This window comes from Mustela lutreola, chromosome 10, assembly GCF_030435805.1.
Source record: "Mustela lutreola isolate mMusLut2 chromosome 10, mMusLut2.pri, whole genome shotgun sequence".
Lineage (NCBI taxonomy): Eukaryota > Metazoa > Chordata > Mammalia > Carnivora > Mustelidae > Mustela > Mustela lutreola.
This window is the reverse complement of record NC_081299.1, coordinates 43,817,300-43,841,727: the sequence shown is the minus strand read 5'-3', so window position 1 is coordinate 43,841,727 and position 24,428 is coordinate 43,817,300. Positions and strand designations below refer to the sequence as shown.

Genomic DNA, 24,428 nt, shown 5'->3' with positions numbered 1-24,428 from the left:
CATGGGTGGCAACGGGACAGGGACGGGATCTGGGCTGCTGCTGACTCTGACAGTGTGGCCCGAGGTGGTCCCTTACCTAGGCTGGCCCTCAGTGTCCTCATCTGAGACTTGGGAAGGTGCTGCCTCAGCTGCCTTCTACAGTGAGTTTGGGCAGCATCTGTGTGAGGGAACCTGAGTGCAGGTGCTTGGTGGGGCACTGGAGGGCCTGAGACTCTGCTCGTCGGCCACATTGTCTTGCTCCCTGGCTCCCTGCCCACGTGCCTTTCCCAACAGTTCTTGAATGGGACCAGACCAGACCTCCGCCTGCTCTGAGGCTGTTCCCACATTTCTCTGCCTGGCTCATTGCTATCTATCCTTGATTATTCAGCTTAACATAATTACTTCTGCAGGAAATCCTTCCTGACCCTGAGCCCAAACTAAGTTAGGTGCCTCTCTGGGTTCTCAGAACATCGGAGTTTCCCTCACCTGTATATACTGTGATGCATTTTGTGACTTATGAACCTCTCCCACCAGACCTGAGGTCTCAAGCCTAGATACACTCGAGGTGGGGGAGTGGGCAGGGCAGTCCCTGAAGATCTTAAATCACACGCACAATTGTATGCATGTACGCATTCTTCTAGGGAAAGTGTTCATAACTTTCTTCAGGGTTTCACCAACCCCCAAGAGGTTAGGAATCACAGCACCGGGCGGGGGTTCTGGGGGCGAGATGTGTGTGGGAGGACATAGCGTCTCCTCTGCTTGGTTCCCCCCAGCACAGGCCTCTGACTCAGAGAACACACTCAAGTGTTAAACACTAATGCTTTTACACATGATTAATTTGGAGCACGATTTAGAGAAGTCAGCGTCTAGGAAATAATGTCACTCTGTGTGAGAAGCTGCCTGTGAGCAGAACCCCACATTCTGAGGGATGCCCCCAGTCCTGGGCATCGCTCCTCTGTCCCTGCCTGGATCATGTTAACACCACAGTCCCCCCCACCGCCCACCCCTGCCATCCACATCACCTCCGGAAATGTTCTCTGTTTCTCTAGATGAGTCATGGTGCCTGACACAAAAGGGAGTATCAAGCAATGTTTGCTTACTGAACCAATGAATGGGTGCATCAGTGAGTGGACTGATGAAAACCACAAGTGAACTGGAGAAAGGAACCAAAAGAAGCATGGCTTTTCAAAGTGGGGGATGGGAAGGTCATCCTCTCTCCAAGCTCTTGGGCAGTGGGGTCTCTTGGTCCTGGGGAAGAGTGTGTGGTTCTTTGGGGGAGGGGAGGAGAGTCGCTGGGAGGAGATATGCCCGCAAGCCATCAGAAGGGTCTGGGCTGAGGTGGGGGACTCTGACTGAGGGGAATCTAGTTGTTTTCTCTCCCCAGAAAGGCAGAGGTTGGGATTATGGGAAATGTGGAGTGAGCTGATGTGGAGGGAGCACCTTGACTAGCCAGACGTCACATTTTTAAAAAATTGTCTCATCTAATCTGTGAAACTGGAGTCAATCCCCATTTTACAGGTGAGGAAACTGAGACTCAGTGGCAGTAAATGACTCAGTTGGGGTCACACGGAAAGGGGATCATGGAGCTGAGATTCTACTTCACTCTACTGCACAGCTTGGCCCCTCCTGACACAGTCAATGGTAGGCTCCCGTTGGACCTGGACCCATATTGTACTGGGGCGGGAGAAGGCAGGAAGCAGAGTTCCTTTGTGTACAGTTGCCAAGGTTGTGACCTGCACAAGGACTCCAGGCTGGACCCATCCTGTGGCCCACTTCCTAAGCAGGGATTTTGGAGGAGGGAAGACCTTTCCAATATGCACCATGACGGTCTGCTGGCCAAATCTTGAACCCAAGGGAGGCATTTCCCAGGTGCCAGGGGGACTGGCAGCTTCCTTCCAAGTGGAGGAAGCAAAATGGAGAGCAGGCAGAGTCCTAGCAGCAAACTAGCTCTACCAGGTTACCTATGAACATGACTGAGTACTTCCGGAGGGAGGCCCGGGGATTCTTGGCATACTCCAGGCTCTGGCTGAGGAATGTGAAGGCGCTGTCTTGGTGGGTAGTCACCTGAGTCAAAGAGAAAGCCCAAGAGTGCTGGGCCCTCAGAGGGACTGATTGCCCGTCCACTCTTCCCAAACCTAGGAATGGTGACCCTGTCAGGCAGCCAAGCCTCAGCTCCTTGCCTCCTAAACTTCTCTGCCACCCATCCTGGCCTCTGCCTGAGGCCCCCAGAGGCCAGGCCTCCTTTTCTCTTAGTGGATTGCAACATGCTTTCCATGGTCTTCCTGCCTTGGGTGTATCCTCTTCCGTTCACCCCCACGCTGCATCTCAGAGAAAAGTTCTAAAATAAAAAGTCCAGCCAAGCGGGAATGGACATGGCACTCAAGGGACATGATAGATAAGGAGACAGCTCTGATCAGGGTAACGAATTCAAGTAACAGAGCAGTGAAGAATAAACTAGAGAGGTCTTAAAAGTCCTTAAAAGCCAGATAGGAATAAGGCTTACTTAGGCATTAGAAAATAGGAAGCCAGCATCCATTCTTGATAGAGCAATGACAAAGCAATGTTTTTGGGCAAAATGGTCTGACAGTGGTATTCAGGATGAGCTTGATCATGGAGAAATTTGGGGGCAGACAACCTGCTAAAAGGTTGTTGAAGGAGATGAGGAAGAATCTGGTACAATTACTCTCCTATTGACAATCTGCATGTCAGAGAATAAACTATGGGCCTGGCATCAAACCCTTCATGATCATGCTTCTCAGCCTGTTTCCACCAATGCCTCTACCTGCTATGCACACTCTGCTCCGATAGTAGGATATGGCCCCAGCTCTCCCCAGCTCCATGCCTGGTACAAGTGATTGCTCCTGATTGGGGTACCCTTCCCTCTCTTCTTCATCTTTGATAGATCTCTCTCATCCCTTGAGGTTCAGCTCAGAAGCCACCTCATTCCCAAAGCCTTTCACAATTTTCAGAGCAGATCTCACCACTCTTCATGTTTCTACACCACCTTGGCACAGCCCTTGTCATGCATGTCACCTATGGCATTGTGCTGTGATTTTTTTATACCTATCTCCCCTACCGGATCCAGAGCTCCCATGAGAGAAGGGGCCAACTCACTCAGCTCCAACTTCTCAGCATCCTGGACGAAGCCTTGTGTGGCACAGATGCCCAGAAAGTACTGGATGGACGGGTAAATGGATGGATGGTGGATGGATGAATGAATGGGTTACCGCTCCCTCCTTAAAGCTAAGGCTAGCAGTTGACTCTCTCATGAGCAAACCTATTGATGCTGAAAAGCCAAAACAGAGGCTCTAGAAGGGCCTAGCACAGAGGTCATAAGCCGGCAGCCCACAAACCACGAGGAGTTGGCAGAGCCGTGACCAACACAGTGTTTTCAACAAGCTAAATTGATTGCTAATTGATGTCTTATAAAAATCTGGGTCTCTGGCTTTTCCTGTGAAAGCAGAGGAGCTGGCAAGAGCGGCCTACACCATGAGCAGGAGCACCCACCCACTCAGGCTTTCAACAGGGCCTGGCCCTCCAGGCTGACATAGGCCCCACCACTTTCGTGTCACCCACAATCACTCTCCACCCACTGCCTGGTCACAGGGCGGTATTTGAATTAGCGCCCTGGCCAAACACCTCCTCTGGGCCTCTTTTTCCCTCGTGCAAGGATGGTAAAAATAACAGACCCTGGATTGCAGGGGTTTTGAGCCTTACTGACAGTGGTGGTTTCCAGCCCTTTTCTTAAGCCAGGAACCATCTGTTACTCTGCATATTTTCATTCGACTGCTGGGAGGGGTGCAGGCATACCCCACCCAGATCTCCCTTTGAGGTGAAGGGTTTCTCCCCCAACACTGGGGACTGCCTCCGTGGAAGAGAACTGCTGGCCCAAGGTCATGTCCCTTCCCAGGGTGGCTGGTATCCAGTAACAAACAGACACGAGCGTGTAAAGACCTGGCCCCGTCCCCAAATGTGGGGAATCTCACTGCAGGGATGGCTGAGGCTCCCCCAGAGCTACGCTGCGGCTTGACCTCTCTCCCTGCCCCCGCCCTCCCGTCCATAGGTGTCAATCCCAAGGCCATGCTCAAATAACCCTCCTGCATGCTAATCTCTGTCTCCGAGTCTGCGTCCGGGGGTCCCTTGACAGCCAGGGATATAGATAGGACTTATTGCAAAGCTTCCCAAATGGTGCGCAGAGGGACCGGGCTGCCTCCTGCAGCGTGCATTCCATGGGGTATGGGTGGCCTGACCACGGACTCAGCAACCACGGAACATCTTAGCACGGACCACCTCAGAGCCTTTAGTGAGCTGAAGGCATTGCAAACCCCCGAGAGGAAGATGACAAGGCAGTGTTTCCCAAACCTATTCATCTTAGAACCTATTTTCTCCCCTGTGGGGCATTTCCTGTGGGGTGTGTGCCACAGAGAATATACCCTGGGAATTGCAGATGCAGAAAAGCGAACTTTTTGAAGGGAGCTCTTGAAATAGAGATAGAACACAGACAGACTCGTGTTTGAAGCAGATTGCTTTGGTGGCCCAAGGGGGGATGGAATTGGAAGAGGTGAGGTTCAAGGTGGAGAGAACTGGGGGGGTGGCTGGATCGATGGCCCTGCTGGAAGACATCCATGCCCTAAACTAAGGGCAAGGAGCATGGGGACAGGGAGTGAAGAAACAGATGAAGAGACGTTTAGGATATTTAAGATTGATCAAATGTGGAGAGTGAGAGAGACAGAGTCTAGGATAATTCTAGGCTTCTGCTTTGGGGATCTAGAGGGACAGAGCAGAACTGAAATGAGGGGGAGGGCATCAGCTCAGAAGAGGCATGCTGAGCTTCAAGTGCATGTGGGTCAGTGGGGAGGTGTCCAATAAGCCACTGGAGAGGGACACCAGAAGTGACAAGCCAGAAAGGCAGGTGAACATCCAGGAGCCAATTAACGTGTGGGTAAAAGTGGAATTGCCAGTCAGGATGCCCATGCAAAAAGGAAGGAAGAGAAAAAGGGGAAAGCTTTGCCCACCTCTAGCACACTCATCGGGAACAACTTGAAAGCACTCACAAGGTACTTGCATATTTTGGCCACCGTCTGCTGCTGGTTGTCCCAGGACTTCCGGCTATAGGCTCTTTTTGGCAATTCCCATGCCATGAGGCAAGAACAGCGGAACAGGGTCTTTATACATTTCTGGGGGCCAACAGGAAGACAATACCAGAACTAGGGAATTCCAGGACAGTCAGAATATCTTCCAGGAAAAAAAAAAGTGTCATGAAACTGCATTCTGGAGAAATCTATTCCAATTTGAAATGCACAAGTGAAGTCCATCTTGAGGAGGAATTCTGACATGGGTGCCTTTGGAACACAGGCTTGTCCATAATAGATTGTTAGTGACTCTGGCTTGGTTTCCACAGAGGGAGGCTCGGCCACAGGGCCCAGTGCCTATGCACACTCACCTGGCTCACCTTGGCGTTGCCCTCTTGCATGAGCAGCAGCAGGGGCACCAAGGTCCTGATGAGCTGCTGCTCCACAGCTGGGGTGCGGGGCGACCGCAGCTTCTGGACCACCTTGCCATACAGGTTGATGCAGGAAGAGCGCACGTCCTCTCGAGACTGGAGCAGACCCCGAGGCTCAGGCAGGCTCCCTCCTCCAAGAGGCTGCCTGGGCCTCTGAGTCTCACATGGAGGCAGGCGGCTGTCCTCCCACTCATTCTGCGGGGGCCCTCCGGGCACAAGATGCACAGAGATGGGACAGGGCGGAGGCCGTCGGGTGGGGCTGATCCGGGGCCAGTGCCCCCCTCACTGGAGCCTAGGTCTGGAGTTCTGCCCGCTCCCCTTGGCCAGGACCCCCTAAGAGGTACCTTAGTGCCAAATGGGAAAATGCCCCCCTCTGCTGGAAAACACGTGCAGCCTTGAGGTGAGCCAACTGCAATGAGGCAAGGGTCTGGGGAGACTTGATTTCAAAAGAGTCCCCTCAGTGAGAACTGATTGAAGAAGGAGCTTTCTCAATGCAATCCACTTATAAAAAGACATGGGCCCACTGGAAAGAGGTACACGCCCCCGATACCGCTGTGCCCTGCCTTAGCAGGCCACGGGAGGTATTGCAGTCCCCAGCATAGTAAAGGCCACACCCTCCAGAGGCTGCCCCTCAGCCCCCCCAGCCCCCCCATGGGATCCCTTACATCGCTGAAATGGCGCAGCAGGATCTGCAGCATCTCCACATAGACCGAGCTGTCTGTCAGCTTCCGGTCCTGCCCCTTGAAGATGGTCTTGAGGTTGTGGGCTGCCTCCACCACCAGCAGCCCATCCATCCTCTTCAGGCCCTTCACCATGGAGGGCAGAAGGGCCTGCACCTTGGCAGTCTGCGGGGCAGGACCGTTTGGGATGCGGGCGCCAGGTGGAAGACCCAGCCTCTGATTCACTGAGATGACCTTGGTAGGACAGGTGCTCCACCTCCAGGCCTTTGATTATGCCATCCCAGCTGCCTGGAATGCCCTCCCTCAGCCTCTTGCTGTCCCCAAAGTCCTCTTTGGCCTCACTGACTTGGGTCTGGGCAGCCGAGGGCCTCTGTTACCACCCCCTTGCTGGCACAGGTAGAAGACCTGCATTGCTAGTTAGCTTTCTGAACCTACATCCTGTCCCTTCATCCCTCTATGCCATGAGCTGCCACAGTGCCTGGGAGAGGAAAACAAAGCACTTTTTTTTTTTTTTTTTTTTACAATGTTAAGATGCATCAATAATCTGGGCCTCGGTTTCCTAATCTGTAAAATAGGAAAAACTACTACGATCCCCCAACCCCTCCTAGACGTACAGCCTTTATGGTGAAAACAACTGGATTAGAAACTACTTCAATGAGAATAAAGTGTATGGGGAATTATTAAAGGCTATCTGCTTTACAGGCAGGGACAGAAATGGAGTCCAGCATCTGAGAGTCAGTGATAGCCAGGCTCCCTCCTTCTTCCAGCTCAGGGCCAGGCTGGGCCGGGCTCTCCCCTGCCTTCTGCTCACCTTCTCAGTCCTGCGGGCCAAGATAACCAGGCCTCGGATGGACAGCACCTTCATGATGGGGTCCTGGTGGTTCAGGCCTTCTGCCATTCGCCCCAGCGAGTACTCCTCGGGGATCCGCCGCACCTGTTCCATCTGTAGGAGCTGCGGGAGTAACAGGAAGGACTCCCTGAGCCAAGGGGCAGGGTAGCCCCCCACCCTGCTTCCCCAGAGGAGTTGCACTGGATGACCAGGGGCTGAGCATGAGGCATGAATGATGGCTAGCTGGCTAGTGCTGTCCAAGACCAGCCATGTGCATCAGTTTTAAATTTCCTAGTAGCCACATTTAAAGAGCAAGAAAGAAATAGGTGAAGTTAATGGTAGTGATGCCGGACCCAATATATCCAAAGTATTATCATTGCGACTTGTAATCAGTATATCCATTATTGATATATTTTACGCTCTAAAAAAATTTTTTTGAGGACAGTCCTCAAAAAAATTTTTTTGCTAGGACAGTCACTCGTTCCTGTCCCTACCCAGCCGTCTGTGTTGGTGATGCTGAGCTCTGTCCTCTCTACCTGTCTTCCCTCTGCCCACTGTCCTCCATGAGCTCCTCTGCTCAGGATTTTAACTGGTGTCCCCAGCACATAATGCCCAAGTCACCATCTCCAGTCTATGCTGTGGTCCAGAGCTTCTGACCTGGAAAACCAACAGTTTGCCAGACACCTCCACCCGATGTCCATCAGCACCTCATGGCAAGGCGGCACATGTCACTCTCCAGCTCCGAGGCCCTGTGCTCCCCGCTGCCTTTTCACCATCGGGCCCTGCCTGCCTCTGGGGCCTCATCCACTCCATGCCTCTCTACAGCCTACACTCTTATCACCAATCAGCTTCTAACCAAGCTGCGCATTTTTGTGGAATGATCCAGGTTGTTCTGTCCTCTCTGTGCTGGCAGGATGCCCTTCTGCGAGGGCAGGCACCTCCACTAGAGCCCCAGCTCACCTTGCATGGCTCCATCCAAAACCCGGGCCCCCCTGAAGCCGTGTGTGACGATGCCCCCGGACCTCACCGCACTGGGCTGGACTGCCCCTTCTCTGGGCCCCTGGGAGTCCTGAACGTGGAAACCGGAGTGCCCCTGTCTGCCTATGCATCTGCTCCTGCATTGCCCCCGGGGCTTCCTTGGGTTCCTTAAGCGTTACTCCCTGGGTTCCTGTTACCCAACACAAGCTCTGGGGAAAGTATGTGCTTCAGGAACACTTTGGTACAAGAGTTCAGGTCCAACATAAAACATGGTTCCTTTCCTCTTTAGAATTGCCTTTCCTCCTGTGTTCCCATTGCTGGGTCTAGCACCACCACTCCCCCTGCAGTCCTAGCCTAAACCCAGCATCACCCCCATCTCTTTCCTCTTCCCGCCACCCTCCCACCCACAGCAGCCAACTCGTCTTCAGTTCCTGCCTGGTCATCTTCACAAACACTTCTCCCATCTGTTGCCTGGCCTTAGCTCTACTGTGACTACTGAGACCCTGAGTTGCTATGATGAGAAGAGAGAGCTGGGGAGAGGGGCAGAGCCAGGGCCCAGAGGGACAGGAACTGTATAGAAGGGGCTCCACCCACTGCCCTCCCTCTGCCCGACCACACAACTCAAAGTCAGGCCTGCTCTGCACCAGGTTCTGAGCTGCACACTAGATATGCAGAGAAGGGTACTGATGATAATAAATAATAATAATAATAATAATAATAGCAATATAGCTGACTCACAGACAGTACTTCCTAGATGCAGATACTACCCTCGGAGCTTTATGTGAACTCATTTAATCCTCATCAAAACCCAGGTGGCTCAGTCAGTTAAAGCATCCAGCCTCTGATTTCACCTCCGGCCATGATCTCAGGGTTGTGGGATCAAGCCCTGAGTCGGGCTCCAAACTCAGCAGGGAGTCTGCTGGAGATTCTCTCCCTCTGCCCCTCCCCCTGCTCGCATGAGCTCTCTAGCACTCTCTCTCTCTACAATAAATAAATCCTTTTTTTAAAAAACTCTATGAGGTGGGCAATTCATCATCCCCATATTGAAAATGAGGAAACTGAGGCACGGGCAGGTTCCAGGACTTGCCAAGCTCACACAGCTCCCCTGAGTTGCCCAGCCGCTGGAAGCAGCAAGCACACACATTGATGATCACAGCATAGGGGGCTGGGGAGGCGGGGGTTGGGATATGTGAGCTGCATCAAGGTGCCACCCGCAGTGAATGTGGTGGGCCCGGTTCTGGCCGACTGCAGCTCACCTCTCTGGGGAACCGGAGGACTGAACCTGGCTGAGGATACTTGCTCCAGGGCGGAGGGCCACTGCTCAGGGTTCCAGGGGAGTGTTCTGGAAAGGTTAAGCCTAGTACCCCTGACCTTGTGCTGGACATGGGAGCATCCCTTGAGGTTCGTAAAGTGCCGCCACCACCACCATCTCCCTCAAGAACAAGTGGTGGCCACTCACAGAATTAGAGAGAAGTGGCCGACCAGTTGGGTAGACCTAGTCAGAATCTCTCTGGACTCCTTGAGCTGTATGACCTTGAAGCATACCCTCGTCTGTCCTCCTGGAGGTGACACATTCTACTGGTGCCTGCAGGGTCAGGCCAAGTGTTCATCTGGGCACTCACTCACCCACGCGATCCCCACTTCACGACATGGTCCCTCCTCCCCAGACTGTCACTCCAGCTGAAGAAGCAGAAGAGATGCAGGAGATGCCTGGAAGAAAATGCTGCCTCCTGTCCATCTGGCAGCTCAGAGGGCACCTCCTCCAGGAAGCCTTCCTTAGCCTTCTACTCTCCGAGCAGAAAGTGAGCCGGCTACTCTGACCCCACTGCAGACCCTGATGACAGCACAGTCCCCAGCATGACCTTGCCCAGAAGGTCACAAGAGACAGCAAGAGTGGCAGTTAGGAGAGTGGGCTTTACAAATGTCTACCGACAGATGAATGGATAAACAAAATGTGGTAGATACATACAAGGGACTATTATTCAGCTTGAAAAGAAAGAATGAAATTCTGAGCCTTGTTAACAACATGCATGAACTTCAAAGACTAATTATGTAGAGTGAAATAAGCCAGACACAAAAGGACATATTGTATGATTCTGTTTCCTTGAAACCTACAACAGCAAGCTCAGAGCCACAACATAGAATGCTGGTTGCCAGGGGCTGGGGAGGCAGTATTTCATGGATACCAGTTTCAGTTTGAGACAGAGGCTGCACTTGGGAAGGAAGATGAACAGTTCTGTGGATGGTGCTGATGGTGGCACAGTGGTGAAAATGATAACTTTTATGTTATGTGTATTTTTCCACAATTTTTTTCTAAATTAAAGAGAGGGGCGCCTGGGTGGCTCAGTGGTTAAGTGTCTGCCTTTGGCTCAGATCATGATCTCAGGATTCTGGGATTCAGCCCTGCATCAGGCTTCCCGCTTGGTGGAAAGCCTGCTTCTCCTTCTCCCACTTCCCCTGCTTCTGTTTCCTTTCTCGCTGTCTTGCTGCCAATTAAATAAATAAAATCTTTTTTAAAAATAAAATAAAATAGAGAGACAGGGGAGGAAAGAGTAGGTTTGAGAACCCAAGAGTCTGGGTTTGAATCCTGAGTCTGCCACTTACAAGCTGCATGGTCTTGCAAAATTGACTTAAATCAGTGCCTCAGTTTTCCTCCTCTAAAACGGGGGTTGAAATGGCATCTGCATCATATTAAGTGAATCAATATGGGTAAAACTCTAAGAACATGCCTGGAAGAGAGTAAATGCTCAATAAATGTTAGCTATTATTGCTGGCGGGTCTCCTCTTCTGGGTCCGACCCTAACCAACCTTATGATTCATCTCTCCCAGCACCCCCAGTACCCTCCACACACTGAACTCAGCTTAGATGTCACTTCCTCCAGGAAGCCCTCCCTGATGCTCCGGCCACCACCATTACCACCTCAAGTCTCCTATTCTCCCACCATAGCCTGGACTGCCCCCATCAGAGCACAAGTCACTTCATGCACCCCATTTTATAACTGGGGCATCCTCTGGCTTCTCTGCCACACTGAGAATTCCCTGAGGCCTGGGCAGAGTCAATTTCATATTTGTACCTCCAACCTTGCATCTCTAGTCTGGTGCTTGGCACATGGCAGTGCCCACCAAAGGTTGGGGGGTGCCTGGGCATGGGAATCTGGAAAGAGTAGAATGGATGAAGGAGTGGAGAGAGGAGGAGCAAAGGGAGATCCTACGAGGTCTTTATATCCTAGAGCAATCATGCTTGTGAAATTCTCCATTGCTAAGTACTGTTTGTGCAGGAGAAATGACTGATAATGTGAACTGAGGCCTGGGCTCCGAGCAGCGGGGGAAGAGCCTTGCCCAGTGCCCACGCCCGCTTGGTACCTCCACGTAGAAGGCGGTGGCCGTGATCTTGTGCTTTTCGTCGCCTCGCTCCAGGAGCGGGATGAGCAGGTAGAGGATACGGCACAGCTCCTGGCAGGAGTAGTGCACCATGGCCCTGGGGGTGAGGCAGGGTGAGCAGTCCTCAGGCTCTCCAGCCCCAGGGGACCTGCTGGGGGGCTGGGAGGGTCTGGCCTGACACTCTAAACTCTGAGCAAGTCAGGGGCAGCTGGGTTCCTGGGTTCCCAGGATTTCCCATCTGCACAGAATCTCGGAGGCCGTCTAGTTTAACTGCTTTGTTTTACAGCTGGAGAGCCTGAGGCTCAGAGTGGGAAAGCTTGCCCAAGAGCACAGAGCACAGATCCCTACAGCAGAGTAGGTGCTCAATAAATGCAATTGTATTCTGAGACCCCTGGGGGGCGGCAGCATCCTGGGCACTCAAGGTGCAAGGTTAAGGAACAGTGTTCCTGCAGGAGTCACATCGTCAGAATCGAGGTGCCCCTTCCCAACCCCAGGGGAGGCTGTGTATGGGGGCCAGGGAAGACCCCGGTCTGTGTCAGCTGATCATCTCCTAGCCTTGCCACTTCCTGGCTGTGTGACCTTTGATACATAACTGTCCCTCTCTGGGACCTTGGGATCCTGCTGTGCAAAATGCAGGCTGATGATCCCTGTCCCACCAGTCAGCATAATGACCATGAAAGCTAACCTGTGCTACGCTCTTCCCATATACCAGGGGCTGTACCGAGTACTTTAACCCTCATCCTAAGCTCTGGTGATGGGTCCTATTATTATTTCCACATGACTGAGCGTAAAGCTTAGAGAGAGGCAAGAACTTGCCCTGGGTCACACAGCTGAGAGGTGGTGGGCTGGGATCTGGACACAGGCAGACCAGCCCCAAGGCCACACTCTGAAGGCCTTGGCTATACTGCCATGCCTGTATGAGCGTAGGAACTAAGGTCCCCATACAGTGAGAAAAGGGGTGTCGTAAGTAAGCGAAGGGCTGTGCGGTTGCCAGGCACTGTCCCGGCCGCACTCAGTGTCCACGGAGGGTGTGGCCACCCACTGAGGTCGACCATACCCTGCCACTTAGAAGAGGTGCAGGACTGAGGGAAGGGTCTTGCCCAGAGAGAGATGCAAACCCAAACCTCTCTCTCCCCCAACCCCTGCGCCGGGCCATCCCAGCCTCACCTGGCCAGCAGGGACACTCCCCGGTGGTGGTTCTCCGCCTGCTCCATGAGCTCCCAGCCGCCCTGGTCCTCCAGAAAGGTGGCCTCATATGAGCAGCCCATCCTCAGCAGCAAGGTTTTCACCACCTTGACCACCCAGCTGCCAAGACAAGGTGGCTGAGACCTCATGACCCCCGCTCCCCTCCCCCACCACACAGGGGCCGGACCTCCCTCCAGCCTGCCTCTTCCCACACCCCCTCCTGTCAGCTCCCATCTGGTCAGACAAGCTTCTCTGAGACCTGCTGATGCTGAGGTAGCAGTCCTCGGTGTACCCACCAAGAGCGGTTTTTTAAAAAATTGTTAGCTTTGAGAAAGAGTCAACAGAGGCAAAATTCCCCCAAATGGTGTTTTATCCTTCCTTTTCTCCTGAGCCTCTTTCCCTGGAAGGAGAGGTTGGAGCCAGACCTCCCCAGATCTCTGGGGTCTGCCTCTCTCCCCCTTACCTCTCCCCCTCACGCCCATGCCTGGGCAGCTCTCTGGGGGAGAGGTCATCCCTCCTCACTTGCACAGTCTCTTGTTGGCCTGAGGCCTTCACCCTCTTGGGGCACTCAGAGGGATTCCCGGACCTGGATGCCCAGCAGAAGGCCCTGGGCAGTATGGGCAAGGTGGGGGGGCTTTTATAACCTGTGGATGGAGAAGGCTGGAACCCAGTCCTCTGTGCTTTTGAAGCCCCAGCATGGTGCTGGGAAGGAGCAGCCCTGTGCGGATGCCCCACTATGTCCTGGGTACTGGGTGTCCGCAGATGTGTATGTGTACCTATAGGTAAACCTTTAATAAAATGGAAATGGACAGTGTGTGGAATGAAGTTTACGTTTAGACAAAGTTTTCTAGAAACGTCAGCCCTCATGTTTAAAGAGTTTATCACATGTGGACATACGTCAGGAGATACTGAGAGTGGGTGGTCCTCATGATTCAAGACAAAGCAGCAAAGCATTCTGGAAATTGCATAATGTTTGGGAATTCACTTTTAGTTTTGATGTTTTGGGTTTTGTAATAACTAACTGATCCAGTGGGAAAAGTCAAGCTTCTATGAAGACCCGGGCTTTCAGAACCATGCAAGCTTCCTGCTGATTCTTAGAGACACATGCTGTCAGTTACAGTCCTGGACCAGCAAAGTCACACACACATGGAGGGAGAAGGAGGCAGGCTCCCGGTGCTGCCCACCCTGAAAGCCTAGGGCTTGCCCTCCCCAACTCTCCCTCTCCCCAACGATTCCCTTCCCCCCAGAACACTGGCTGAATAGCTAAGCGGAGATGTGCAAGTTTTCATTAGAAGGAAGGTTCTACCTTCCATGCCGAGCATCAGCACCTTGAACTAAGACCGAGTGAGCCAGCTGTGTAATGTTCTGCTCCATGACTTGACCACCCAGTGTCCCCATCTCCAGGAGCACTGGTCACTTTCTCTCTACCTGGCTTCAGACTGTCATAGCTCTTACCCAGACCACATCTACCCGGTGTCGGTGTGTGCAGCTGAGGAACTCGAAATTAGGCTAAAGCTTTTGGACACAGTGCCACATCATTCCTAGGTAGGTGACTCTACTCTTCCACCACGCCCTTGATTGGGTTCCAAGTTTTAACAAAAATGACCCTACCCATCGTCCTTCCTCCCCACCCTACTCCCAAAGATACACCTCTGGAGCCCCAGGTGAGGTCTGTGCTGCTTTGTAAAAAGGCAGAGGTGACAGCATAGGGAGGAAGGCTGTGGGTAGTGGTGCAGGTCCTTTGGCTCCCCGAAACGCCCACTCTGTAGGCTTCACCTTCCCAGAAGGTTCTCAACTTTTCCCAGTGAAGTGGAGCCAGCACTGCCCTGTCCCTGCTGTGGGATGGGGGTGCCAAGGACCCAACAGGGAGCTGCACTGAAGCCTGAGGCTGCCGCAGGGCACAGCAGCTGGACCTTTTGGAGGTGGACACTGGGGTTCTCTCCAGCTCCCCTCCCCAGGCCTTGCTCAGGGAGGTCCTCCAGGTCGAGAGATTGCAGCCTTTATCACTTGATGGTTGAGACCTTTCCACTGTGTGTTCCTCTTCCTCCTCCAGTGCTTCTCTACTTCCCCCTGGTTTTGTTTCCCCTGGAGCCCACCAGCTTCTGGAGTCAGGGCTGCCACCCTCACAAGCACCAGGGAGTCAGAGGTGGTGCTGTGGCCCTGGCATGGGATGTCCCACTGGGACACAGGGTCCTGTTTGGTCCTTACAACACACCTGCAGGGCAGGAATCACTTACCCCATTTCATGGGCAAGCACACCAGGCTGCCAAGAGGTTAAAGTGGTTTACCCAAGGGACAAAGCCTAAATGATGGAACCACACTCAAATCCGAGATGTTCAGACTTCAAGCCCAGCCTCACAATGGCTTGCACTCAGCCCCTCAAAGTGTGCCTCTCTAAGCATTCCACACAATAGAAGCCAAAGAAAAGACTGAGACACTCGACTGCATACAAACTTAAACCCTCTGTATGGCAAAGACCATAAAATAGTTACCACTTAAGTGGAATACATGTGACAAAGAGTTACCATCCTTAATATATAAAAAGCTCTTACAAATTAACAACAACAAAAAAATTCTCAACAGTCCTATATAAAATTGGGCAAATGTTGCTCAAAGAAAAGGAAACACAGGGGCACTGGGTGGCTCAGATGGTTAAGCATCCGACTCTTGGTTTTGGCTCAGGTCGTGACCTCAGGGTTGTGAGACAGGAGTTCCACATGGGGCTCTGTGCTCAGCACAGTCTGCTTGAGATCCGCTCTCTCCCTCTCCCTCCCCTTCTGCTCCTCCCCCGTTCACACATGCACTCACTTTCTCCCTCTCAAATAAATAAAATCTTTATAAAAGGAAAACACATATGGCACTTCAACCTCCACTTCAAGCGTAGTAATAGAAAATGACAGCATTTTTTTTTTTCAACTTTCAGATCAGCGAAGACATAAATATCTTCTGTTCCACTGTGCTGGCCGAGGTGTGGGAGACGGCCATTCTCATGCCCTCCTGGACACAGCAACCCCTGGCAGAGGCCATGTGGCAAACTGAGTGCTTGAGAGGGCACTCTACTTTCCCTTTCATCACTCACTGGTCAAGAATGTTCTCCACCCCTTATCCCTATCCCAGCTCACGATTAAAATGCAGAAGCCCTTCAATGCACCCAGTCTCCTTTCGGGAATTTGTCCTACATTGTACCATCACATGTGTGCGTAAAGACATATAAACGAGCTCATTGCAGCTTTGTCTGTAAGTGCAAAGTACCTAAACCAAGAGGATCCTGGTTAAATAAATTACAGTACATTCCGCTCAAAGGGTATTATGCAGCTGTTCAAAAAAAAAAAAAAATGACACAGATCTCTATGTCTGTTCTTCTAGGACAGAGTATATGCTAAAAGCAAAACTGTAACTGTAAAGGACGTTACTATTGGTATAAAAACAGAAACAGACACGTGTGCTTATCTCTGCATCAACCACCTGTGGAAGGGTATGAAAGAACCTGGTTCTTCTGGGGAGGCTCACTGGGTAAGGAGAGGAAAGGAAACTCACTTTTAATGCCTTTTGAGATCTTTACCCACATGTATGTATTACCTATACGGGTTAATAATGAAAAATAAGATGGTGAGGGGTGCCTGGGTGACTCAGTAGCTAAGCATTCCGCTCTTGATCTCAACTCAGGTCATGATCTCAGGGTCGTGGGTTCAAGGCCTGCATGGAGTCCACGTAAAAAATAAAATAAAATAAAAATAATAAAATAAAATAAAAAGGTGGAACTTGGATACAAATCTAATACAAATGATATGTCTAGGGAGGGAGGATGAAACATGAAATTGTGAGCTCCTTGGGGGAAGGCTTATTTTTTGCTGTCATCCAGCACTGGGCAGGTCTGAAACACAGCACTCCTAAAAATAGGCTTCTGTTTTCTCTTTTAGTCCCAAAGCTAATTCTACCAACTGACTGCCCTCAAGGTTTTAGGAAGGGCCCTTGCTAGTGGCCTCCCCCAGCCAGGGAGAGCAAGACATACGTACCGCACAGGTATGAAGATGGAAGGCGGAGTGTCTTTCCTGGCATCCTTGCAGAAAGCCATGCGGCTGGGAAAGTGGAGCCCGATGTGGTAATGGACCTGAATGAGCAGGGCCAGGAGCAGCTGGGGATAGATACGCCTCACACGACCCACGCAGCTGTTGACCGACAGGAGCTCACACAGGCCGCTGGCTGCCTGGGGGCAGAGGGGAGGCTGGCTGGAGGCTCCTGGCAGGGGTCCGGACAGCTTCTCTAGCAGCTTGGACCTGGATCTTTGCTCTTCTCTCACTCCAATTGGTAGAGTCCAGATCTCTCCACCCACCGTGCCCCCACACACACTCCAACTCCTGGCTCTCTGGGTGAGCCCTAGACCAGCACAGCGGCCTGCCTCTTTGGTGGTGACACGACTGTAGAAGAACTGGATGGAGGGCTCCTCTCTCATCGTGGGTGAGGTGCAGTCTTGATCCCGTTGTGCAGGCGAGGAGACACCTCAGAGGGGTGAAAGCACTTACCGTGGTTGCCCGGCCCTTGGGACAGAGCTGGCACTGAAGCCCAGGCTTTCAGACACCAGCTGCACATGCCTTCCCTCTTCCTCATTCATACATGGGCACAGAGACCATGATGGCGCTCCCATTGTCCCTTCACTTCAGGCCATTAAACCTGGCTGCCCTCACTGCCTCCCCTGCTACCCAACAAACCGGAAGAAACAAATCCCAGCTTGAGTAGGAGCCAGGGAGGCCCAGTCCTCAACTCTGTCACTCCACCCCTACAGGTCACACCCTGCCTTTTCTATCCACGACTGCCCACACCAGCCCCCCCAAATCCTGGGAACTTGGCTTTATTAGCGTTCTGTCCACGACTTTCCCTGGGACCTGACGGGTGCTCACCATCCAACCTCTCCACCTGCCATTCATCTCTGGTCCTGGCCTGGGCCCGCCTCCTGCTCCACCCACCAAGGCCTCTCTCACTGGTAGGAAGACAGTGCAGGGGCAGGGGTGGTGGTGCTGGGGTCACAGACTGGATGGCTCCTTCCCGCCCCACAGTTCCCTGGCCCTCTCGGAGCTTCAGATCCATCCATCCTGTCAAGGGGTGGGGGGCTCACCGGTCCTCTTCCCACCAGCCCCACAGGTGTGGCGGACAGTGAATCAGGGGAGCGGTGAGAGTGCTTTACAAAGAAGTGACCAGGATCTGTGTTCTCATGCTAGCTGACCCAAGGGAAGAGAATTTGTCAAGTGACAGAGCCCACGGCATGTTCCCAGGGAGATAAGAGACAAAATGCGGGCTGGATGAGAACCAGGAGTGGCACTTAAAAATTTGTGCTTTACAGCCTAGGAAACCTTTCCTTTCTTTCTTTTTTTAAAATTTTATTTATTTATTTATTTATTTATTTGAGAGACAGAGATCATAAGTAGGCAGAGAGGCAGGCAGAGAGAGAGGGGGAGCCTGATGCGGGACTTGATCCCAGGACTCTGAGATCATGACCCAAGCTGAAGGCAGAGGCTTAACCCACTGAGCCACCCAGGCACCCCTCGGAAGCTCTTTCACACACACAGTATTTCACTCTTCTGAAAAGGGAAGCTAGACAGGGTGGGACTTATTACCGCCCATTTTACAGATCAATATACCAAGGCTAGAGCAGGGGGAAGTGACTGACCGAGATTATATAGTGAGGCAGTGGCAGAGCTAAGATAAGCCTCTTGGACTCAAAGCCTTTACGTTTTTCAGTAGACCAAAGATAATGATTGTATCCAAAGAACATGGTTGTGCTGTAGAGAAAAGTCTCTAGTGATGGGCCATAGGGCTCTGCTCTTGGCTCAATCTTGGTCACTGTTTATCAATACGAGATAAAAATCTGTCCAGGCTGTATCTGTGCTCAAACTATGCTTCAGCAAAATGCACAGATGAGTGACTCACGAATACAGCAAGACACATTCCTTGAGGAAGGAGAGGATGAAGGACCAAATCAGGGAAGGAATGGAGGCTCATGCCTTATTCGTAGACCTCAGCGCTGGGGGAGAGAGGCAGAGACCCCCAGTGGTGAAGCACAGGATTCAGAGGTAGGAGATCTGGGCTTGACTGCTGGCCTCACCAAGCTCTATGACCTTAGCTAAGTCCTGGGATGTGACTGAGCCACAGTGTCCCCCTCCGTAAAGGGGTTACCACCCATGTCTCCACCAGCCATGTCTTTATTTGCTTCCCTCCACCAGAATATCTTGCTCTCTGCTGAATCCCCAGAACTCATGAGTGTGCCTGGTATATAGTAGGTGCTCAATTATGAATAATGAATAAATAAATCAGTCCAACGGAACTTTTTTTGAGTTTGCGCCAGGTATACGTCAGACATTGGGGATATTATGGTCAGCAAAAGAGGCTCAGGCACTGAATTCATGCATCTCACAGATTACTTAAAGGACCCCACACATTAGTGTCAAATTAAACACAACAGGGTAAACCCCTCCAAGATAAAGCATGTGAAGCAAAGTGTAATATGCACAGATGTGATCAGGTCAGGGAGGTACGGGAGGGCTTCCCTGAGGAGGTGATGCTGGAATTGAGAGCTGAGGGATGAGTAGAAGTTAGGTTAGCAGAGAACAGTTCAGGAGAGGGAACAGCATGTGCAAAGGCCCTGTGACAGAGATAGCATGGTGTGTAAGCATTTCTGACAAAGAACAAGGCTGGATGCATGCAAGTAAGAGGGACCATGGAGTGTGGTAAGGCCCAAGAGGGGTGTGGGGCCTTGCAACATCAGTAGAAATACCGTGTTATTCTCAAGGACAAAGGGAAGCCACTGATGGGATTGAGAAGAGCAGAGGTGTATTCTCAAAGATTTTTTGGCTGCAGTACAGATTGGAGGGGCTGAAGTGGAAGCAGCAAGATGAACAGGGGTGCTGTCCAGAGGGCTAGGGCCAGGGTGACAGTGACAGAGGCAGAGAGAAATCTGTCTTTCTGCCCAGTCACCTCCCTGCAGTCAGAGCCGCCTTTCCCTCTGTGTTCTCAGGTATGAGCTCAGAGCCCCGCAGCAAGCATGTAAACATGTTGCATCACTAAATGAAAGAAGGAGTTACCTCATTTTATCTTCACCACCACCACGTGAGGCAGACTCCCTCATCAGTATCCCATTTACAGACACAGAGGCTGAGCCTCAAGCGGAGAAGTGACTTGCTCAGGTCATAGATTAGTATGGGAATCCAAGCCAGCTCTTAGACCCGGGTCTGCAAGTCCCCCCTCCCTGCCTACTGCCCTCCCTGTAAGTAGCAGCAAGATGCTGTCCAGGGGGTCACAAATAGCAGGCTGGAGACAGACCCACCTGAGCCATACAACTAGCTCTTGGCAGAGCAGGTTGTGCTGAGCTGGGCAGGAGGGCAGGAGCAGGGAGCGCAGGATGGGGTAGTCGTGAGGTAGGCCAGGCAGGGGCTCACCGCAAGGGGCACGATGGAGGTCCGGCCGTTCTTGGTGAAGGGCTTCTCCTTCAGGCTGGTCAGGAGCAGGTCCAGGAGGTCTCGGACGTCACAGCTGGGCTTGCGCAGTATCAGCTGCCTCCACATCTCCGCACCATTGCTGGGGGGTTGGGGGGTGGAGATGGTTAGTGAGGACCAGGGCGCTGGGCCCACCCTGCCTCCCAGTGGTTTGGGGATGGAGAAAGGAAGATACCATCAAAATGGTATCCATGGGTGTCCCAGTGAGGATTGATTCAGAAAACACTCTCTAAGAGGCAGAGGGCTCACAATTCTTCAAAACCCTATTTCCATGTATTGTACCAAGTGCTTTATACTCAATTTATTTGGCAAACATGGAGCATCTTCTGTACCCCAGGCACTAGGCAAATCCCTGGGCGTATAGATGTGAACAAGGTATTCAAGATCCTCAATTCCACTGAATTCTCAAAGGACACTCAAGTTGGGTTGTTATTCCCATTTTACAGATGCGGAGTTGAGGCTCAGAGAGGTGACATCATTAGTCTGAGATATTACAGATAATGAGCTGCAGCGTCAGGAAATGACCAGGTTTGGCGCCTTCAAAGCCAGTAGTCAGTCATTCCTCTATGCCAGGAGACCCCTTAGGGCCTGGACCTTGCATTTGTCACATAATATCAAGGAGTGCAAGGCAGTACTCCAGGCAGAGGAAAGCCTCTGGACCTGCCAGCACCAGACTGTGGGCATTCCTATCAATTGTGGGAAGCCAAAAGCATGGGCAGGCCAGTGGTGCACAAAAGGGTTAACGGAACCCTTTCCCCTCTGCATGAGCATTTGAACCTTCCATTAACTTTCCAGCTCTGTTCCCCTGGAAACCTGATAAAGATAGTATGTCAACTATGTTGCTAGGCAACATTGCTTATGGTGAAAATGACCCAGTTGGTAAATTGCATCTGGGCTGGGAGGGACTATAAATGAGCTATAAGAACCGAAGAGGACGCTGTTGCATGGAGCCTCCCAGGGAGCAGTGACTCTTGGGACTGCGCTTGTCCCCATGGGGACCCCAAAAGCAAAATCTCTAGATCTTTCATAAAAGAGCAATTCTAGGGGCACCTGTGTCGATCAGTGGGTTAAACCCTCTGCCTTCAGCTCAGGTCATGCATAATCTCAGGGTCCTGGGATGGAGCCCCACTTAGGGCGCTCTGCTCAGCCGGGAGCCTGCTTCCCCTCCCCCTCTCTGCCTGCCTCTCTGCCTACTTGTGATCTCTCTGTCAAATAAATAAAATTTGGGGGGGGGGGAGGAGCAAGAGCAATTCTCAGGAGCCATTTCAGCCAGGGCAGTCCTACACCTCTCGCTGGGAGGCCCAAGAGTCCAGCTCTCAAGCCCAGAGGGAAGAATAGGGTGAGGCACGTGAGGCATCCGGGACACTAGATGGAAGGAGGCCACGCTAGCGTGGCACCTGAGAGCCCAGCCTCCTTCCATCTTGTACCGGCTCTGTCTGGCTGGCCCACTGGGCTGCCACAAGGACTTCTGGGAGCAGGAGCCCCTGCCACTGCTGTCCTCCATCCTGAGCGACTCTGATGACAGGTGTGGCCCTGCCAGTCTTGAGTCTGAAGGGTTGGTGATTCCAAGAAACCCTCTGGAGGCTAGTGTGGGCAGAAAGGGTGAAATTCTTCCAGGTGGGAGCACGGGGACCTGACACCCTAGCTCTCACCTTCCCAGCCAGTCTCCCTGGCCTCTATAAATGACACGAGCTCATCACACACCTTGGTGCAATTCTGCGTGAGCTCCCGTATAACTATCTTAAGGTGTGGGCCACGCTCTGGCTGCCCTGTTCTATTCATTCAAAGGTGTGGGAGTGTTTCCTGGGCTGGGAGGCTGGAGCAGTCAGTCTGGTCTCTCTGGCCACAGTCCCCTCTGCCCGTCAGACCACAAGATCCTGAAGGCTGAGAGCAGGAAGCTTGGTCCTGTAGAGTCCAGCCCTGGGCAGGCCCTCAGCTCAGCTTGCTATGTTGCTTGTCACAACCAGCCATCTGGAGTGGGAATCATGCAGGGAATATTTCCCTCTTTTGTCTCTGGGGGGAAATGAAGCCCAGAGAGGACAAGTGAACCACCCAAGACCACACAGTAGCCAGAGGCAGAGTCAGGGCCAACACTCAGACCTCCTTTCTAGGGCCTCCTTAGAGATCTGGGCTCAGAGCTGATCAAATCTGAGTTTAGGTTCTCATCCTGTTGCTTGCTCCCTGGGTACCAAGGACAAGGAACTTCACCTCAGTCTCCCCATCTACAGAGTGGGGTTGTTGTACTAAGGACAGAAGGGATTAATGCTCCACATGGATACCCGGCAGGGCTTCAGAAGTGCTTAATGGCTGTCATAAGCATCTCAGATCATACGGAAAAGGGGAGCTAGGAGGGCCAGGGCCTGCTCTGGGTGGGAGGACAGGTTCCCAGCCCAGGGTGAGGGCTGCTCCAACCCTCGGAGGTGTGATGGCGGGAGCCCCTCCGTGGGTACCTGTCCAGTGGCAGGGGGCACGTGAGCAGGGCCACAACCACCTCGGTCATGAAGGAGCTGGCCAGGAGGGAGACGGGGAGCAGGGCCACCTCGCGGGCCCGTGGTTCCTGGATGTAGTTCAGCTGTGCGTAGATGCCTTGCATGATTTCTGGGATCTGGGGCACAGCCAGAGCAGCCGTGAGCAGCCAGGAGGCCAGTTGGAGAAGCCAAGGCAGGTGTGGGGAGAGTAGGGATAGGGGAGGAGGAAAGAAGTGGGGGTGACAGGATAGAGGGGCAGGGGGGAGGGGAGAGAGAGAGGGCAACAGGAGAGAGATGGGGATTGGGGGGGGGGGGCAGTGCACCTGCTCCTTCCCTGGGAGACAGCCAGCTGTGTCTGCCTTCCCCACTGCCCCCAGATCATTAAGTGAGTTCTTTCTTACCCACAAGTAGGAAGCACCTAGAACTCAGCCACTACCACCCCTACCCTGCTCCAGGGCTTAGGGGTTCCCACACTCCCCACCCTGCCCCTGCCAGACGGTGGGTCCCAAGGGATGAGCAGCCCTGTGGGGACTCCCACCTCAGCCACTTCCCACAGGGAGCCTTACCACCTCCAGCACCCTGTGGCGGTACCATTCCAGCACCGAGCTGAGCGTGACCTCCGAGGCTAGCTGCATCATCTCCCCAGAGTCCTTCCCCCGGGCCTCTGAGCTGCCTTTCAAGCCTTCTAGGGCTGCTAGCAACAGGTCCTTAACCTGCTGGGGTCCCAGGAAGTCTCCAAACTCCTGAAACAGAGGCACAGAGATACAGACCCCACGGACAGGTGGCCAACCCTTTGGGGAGGAGCTAAAAGAGAGGGGAGACATGGCCCCTGCCCCCAGAATGAGCTAGCATCCCTCCGGCACAGCTCTGAACGGGCTCTGAACCGAGGAGGAGGGGGTACTCAGGGTGGGCCCGTGTGGTTGGGGAAGGCTTCCTTAAAGGGACTTGAGCCTGGAGAGATGGAAACATGGGGAGGAGACACTGGGGGGGGGGGGGGCTGGCACTGCCCCTCCCCCATTTCCAGGAAGGCCCAGAGCTGGTGGGCAGTGGGTGGTCACCGCAATCACACGCAGAATATTCTGGCATGGGCTGACAGGGTTGTAGGGCCCCAGGAATCGCTTGTTGCTCTCATAGAGCTCCTCCTTATTGGTCTCTTCCTTATCTCTGGATCCTGCAAGAAGAAAGCCTCAGTGAGGCCCAACCATCCTGTTCTTTTTTCTTAAACTTTCTGCTAAACGCAAATGTAGGAAGTATACAAATCAGAGATAAGCAGCGAGGTATGTTTTTCTGGAACCAGCACCCAGGTCCAGGTAACCAGCTCTTGCGTTGAGAAACACTACGTCATCAGCAGCACCCCAGAGGCCCCCTCTTGGTGCTCCTTCCAGTCCTCTGCCCCCTCACCCCACCTCCTCTGACCCCACTGTTCTAACTCCTAAAGCCACAGGTTCAATTTCTTGCTGTTGGACCTATGTGCCGGCTTTCCCTCAGCGTCATGGGGGTCCCAAGTAGTGGTCCCAAGTAGCGTGAGCTCATTGGTCATGATGTTGCATCGTTTCCCATGGTGTGAATACACTACGGTCTAGGTCTCTCTTCTGCTTCTGATGGACACTGGGGTCACATCCAGCTATTGGTGTTGCTTGGAACATTCTGGTAGGCCTAGCCCATGCCTTTCAGTGAATGGAGGGACACATTTGTTGGTATGGAGGCAGAAGTGTGTTTGCTGGGTGCCAGGGTACGCACGGGTTCAGCCTCAGGGGAAGCTGCCAAATGGTCTTCCAGTCGGGCCGACTATGCACCCCCCACCCCCAGCAGTGCACAAGCGCTCCAGCCCATCCCCCCCCCCACCCCCCGCCATCCCACCAGTGAGCTGTCATGTGGATTTCTGCTGGTCTGGTGGGTGTGTGGTGAACCCTCTTTAAATTGTGGTCCTCCTACCCT

The 24,428-nt window shown here is 52.8% G+C and overlaps 1 protein-coding gene across 6 annotated transcripts in view; it reads right to left on the bottom strand.

Moving 5' to 3' along the window:
• The window catches only part of MROH7 (maestro heat like repeat family member 7), a 50,363-nt gene that overhangs the window by 1,122 nt on the left and 24,813 nt on the right, over positions 1–24,428 (bottom strand). For 5 of the 6 annotated variants that reach the window (XM_059137478.1, XM_059137476.1, XM_059137479.1 and 2 more), the window contains 12 exons: positions 23,549–23,661; positions 23,057–23,233; positions 22,473–22,627; positions 19,966–20,104; positions 16,552–16,742; positions 12,518–12,655; positions 11,333–11,447; positions 6,974–7,114; positions 6,148–6,327; positions 5,423–5,578; positions 5,034–5,156; positions 1,941–2,043 (listed from right to left, as the gene is read on the bottom strand). In XM_059137478.1, coding sequence (XP_058993461.1) covers positions 1,941–2,043; positions 5,034–5,156; positions 5,423–5,578; positions 6,148–6,327; positions 6,974–7,114; positions 11,333–11,447; positions 12,518–12,655; positions 16,552–16,742; positions 19,966–20,104; positions 22,473–22,627; positions 23,057–23,233; positions 23,549–23,661 — 1,731 coding nt within the window. The remainder of the gene's footprint in view (positions 1–1,940; positions 2,044–5,033; positions 5,157–5,422; positions 5,579–6,147; positions 6,328–6,973; positions 7,115–11,332; positions 11,448–12,517; positions 12,656–16,551; positions 16,743–19,965; positions 20,105–22,472; positions 22,628–23,056; positions 23,234–23,548; positions 23,662–24,428) is intronic. The other variant, XM_059137480.1, reaches the window with a different exon arrangement.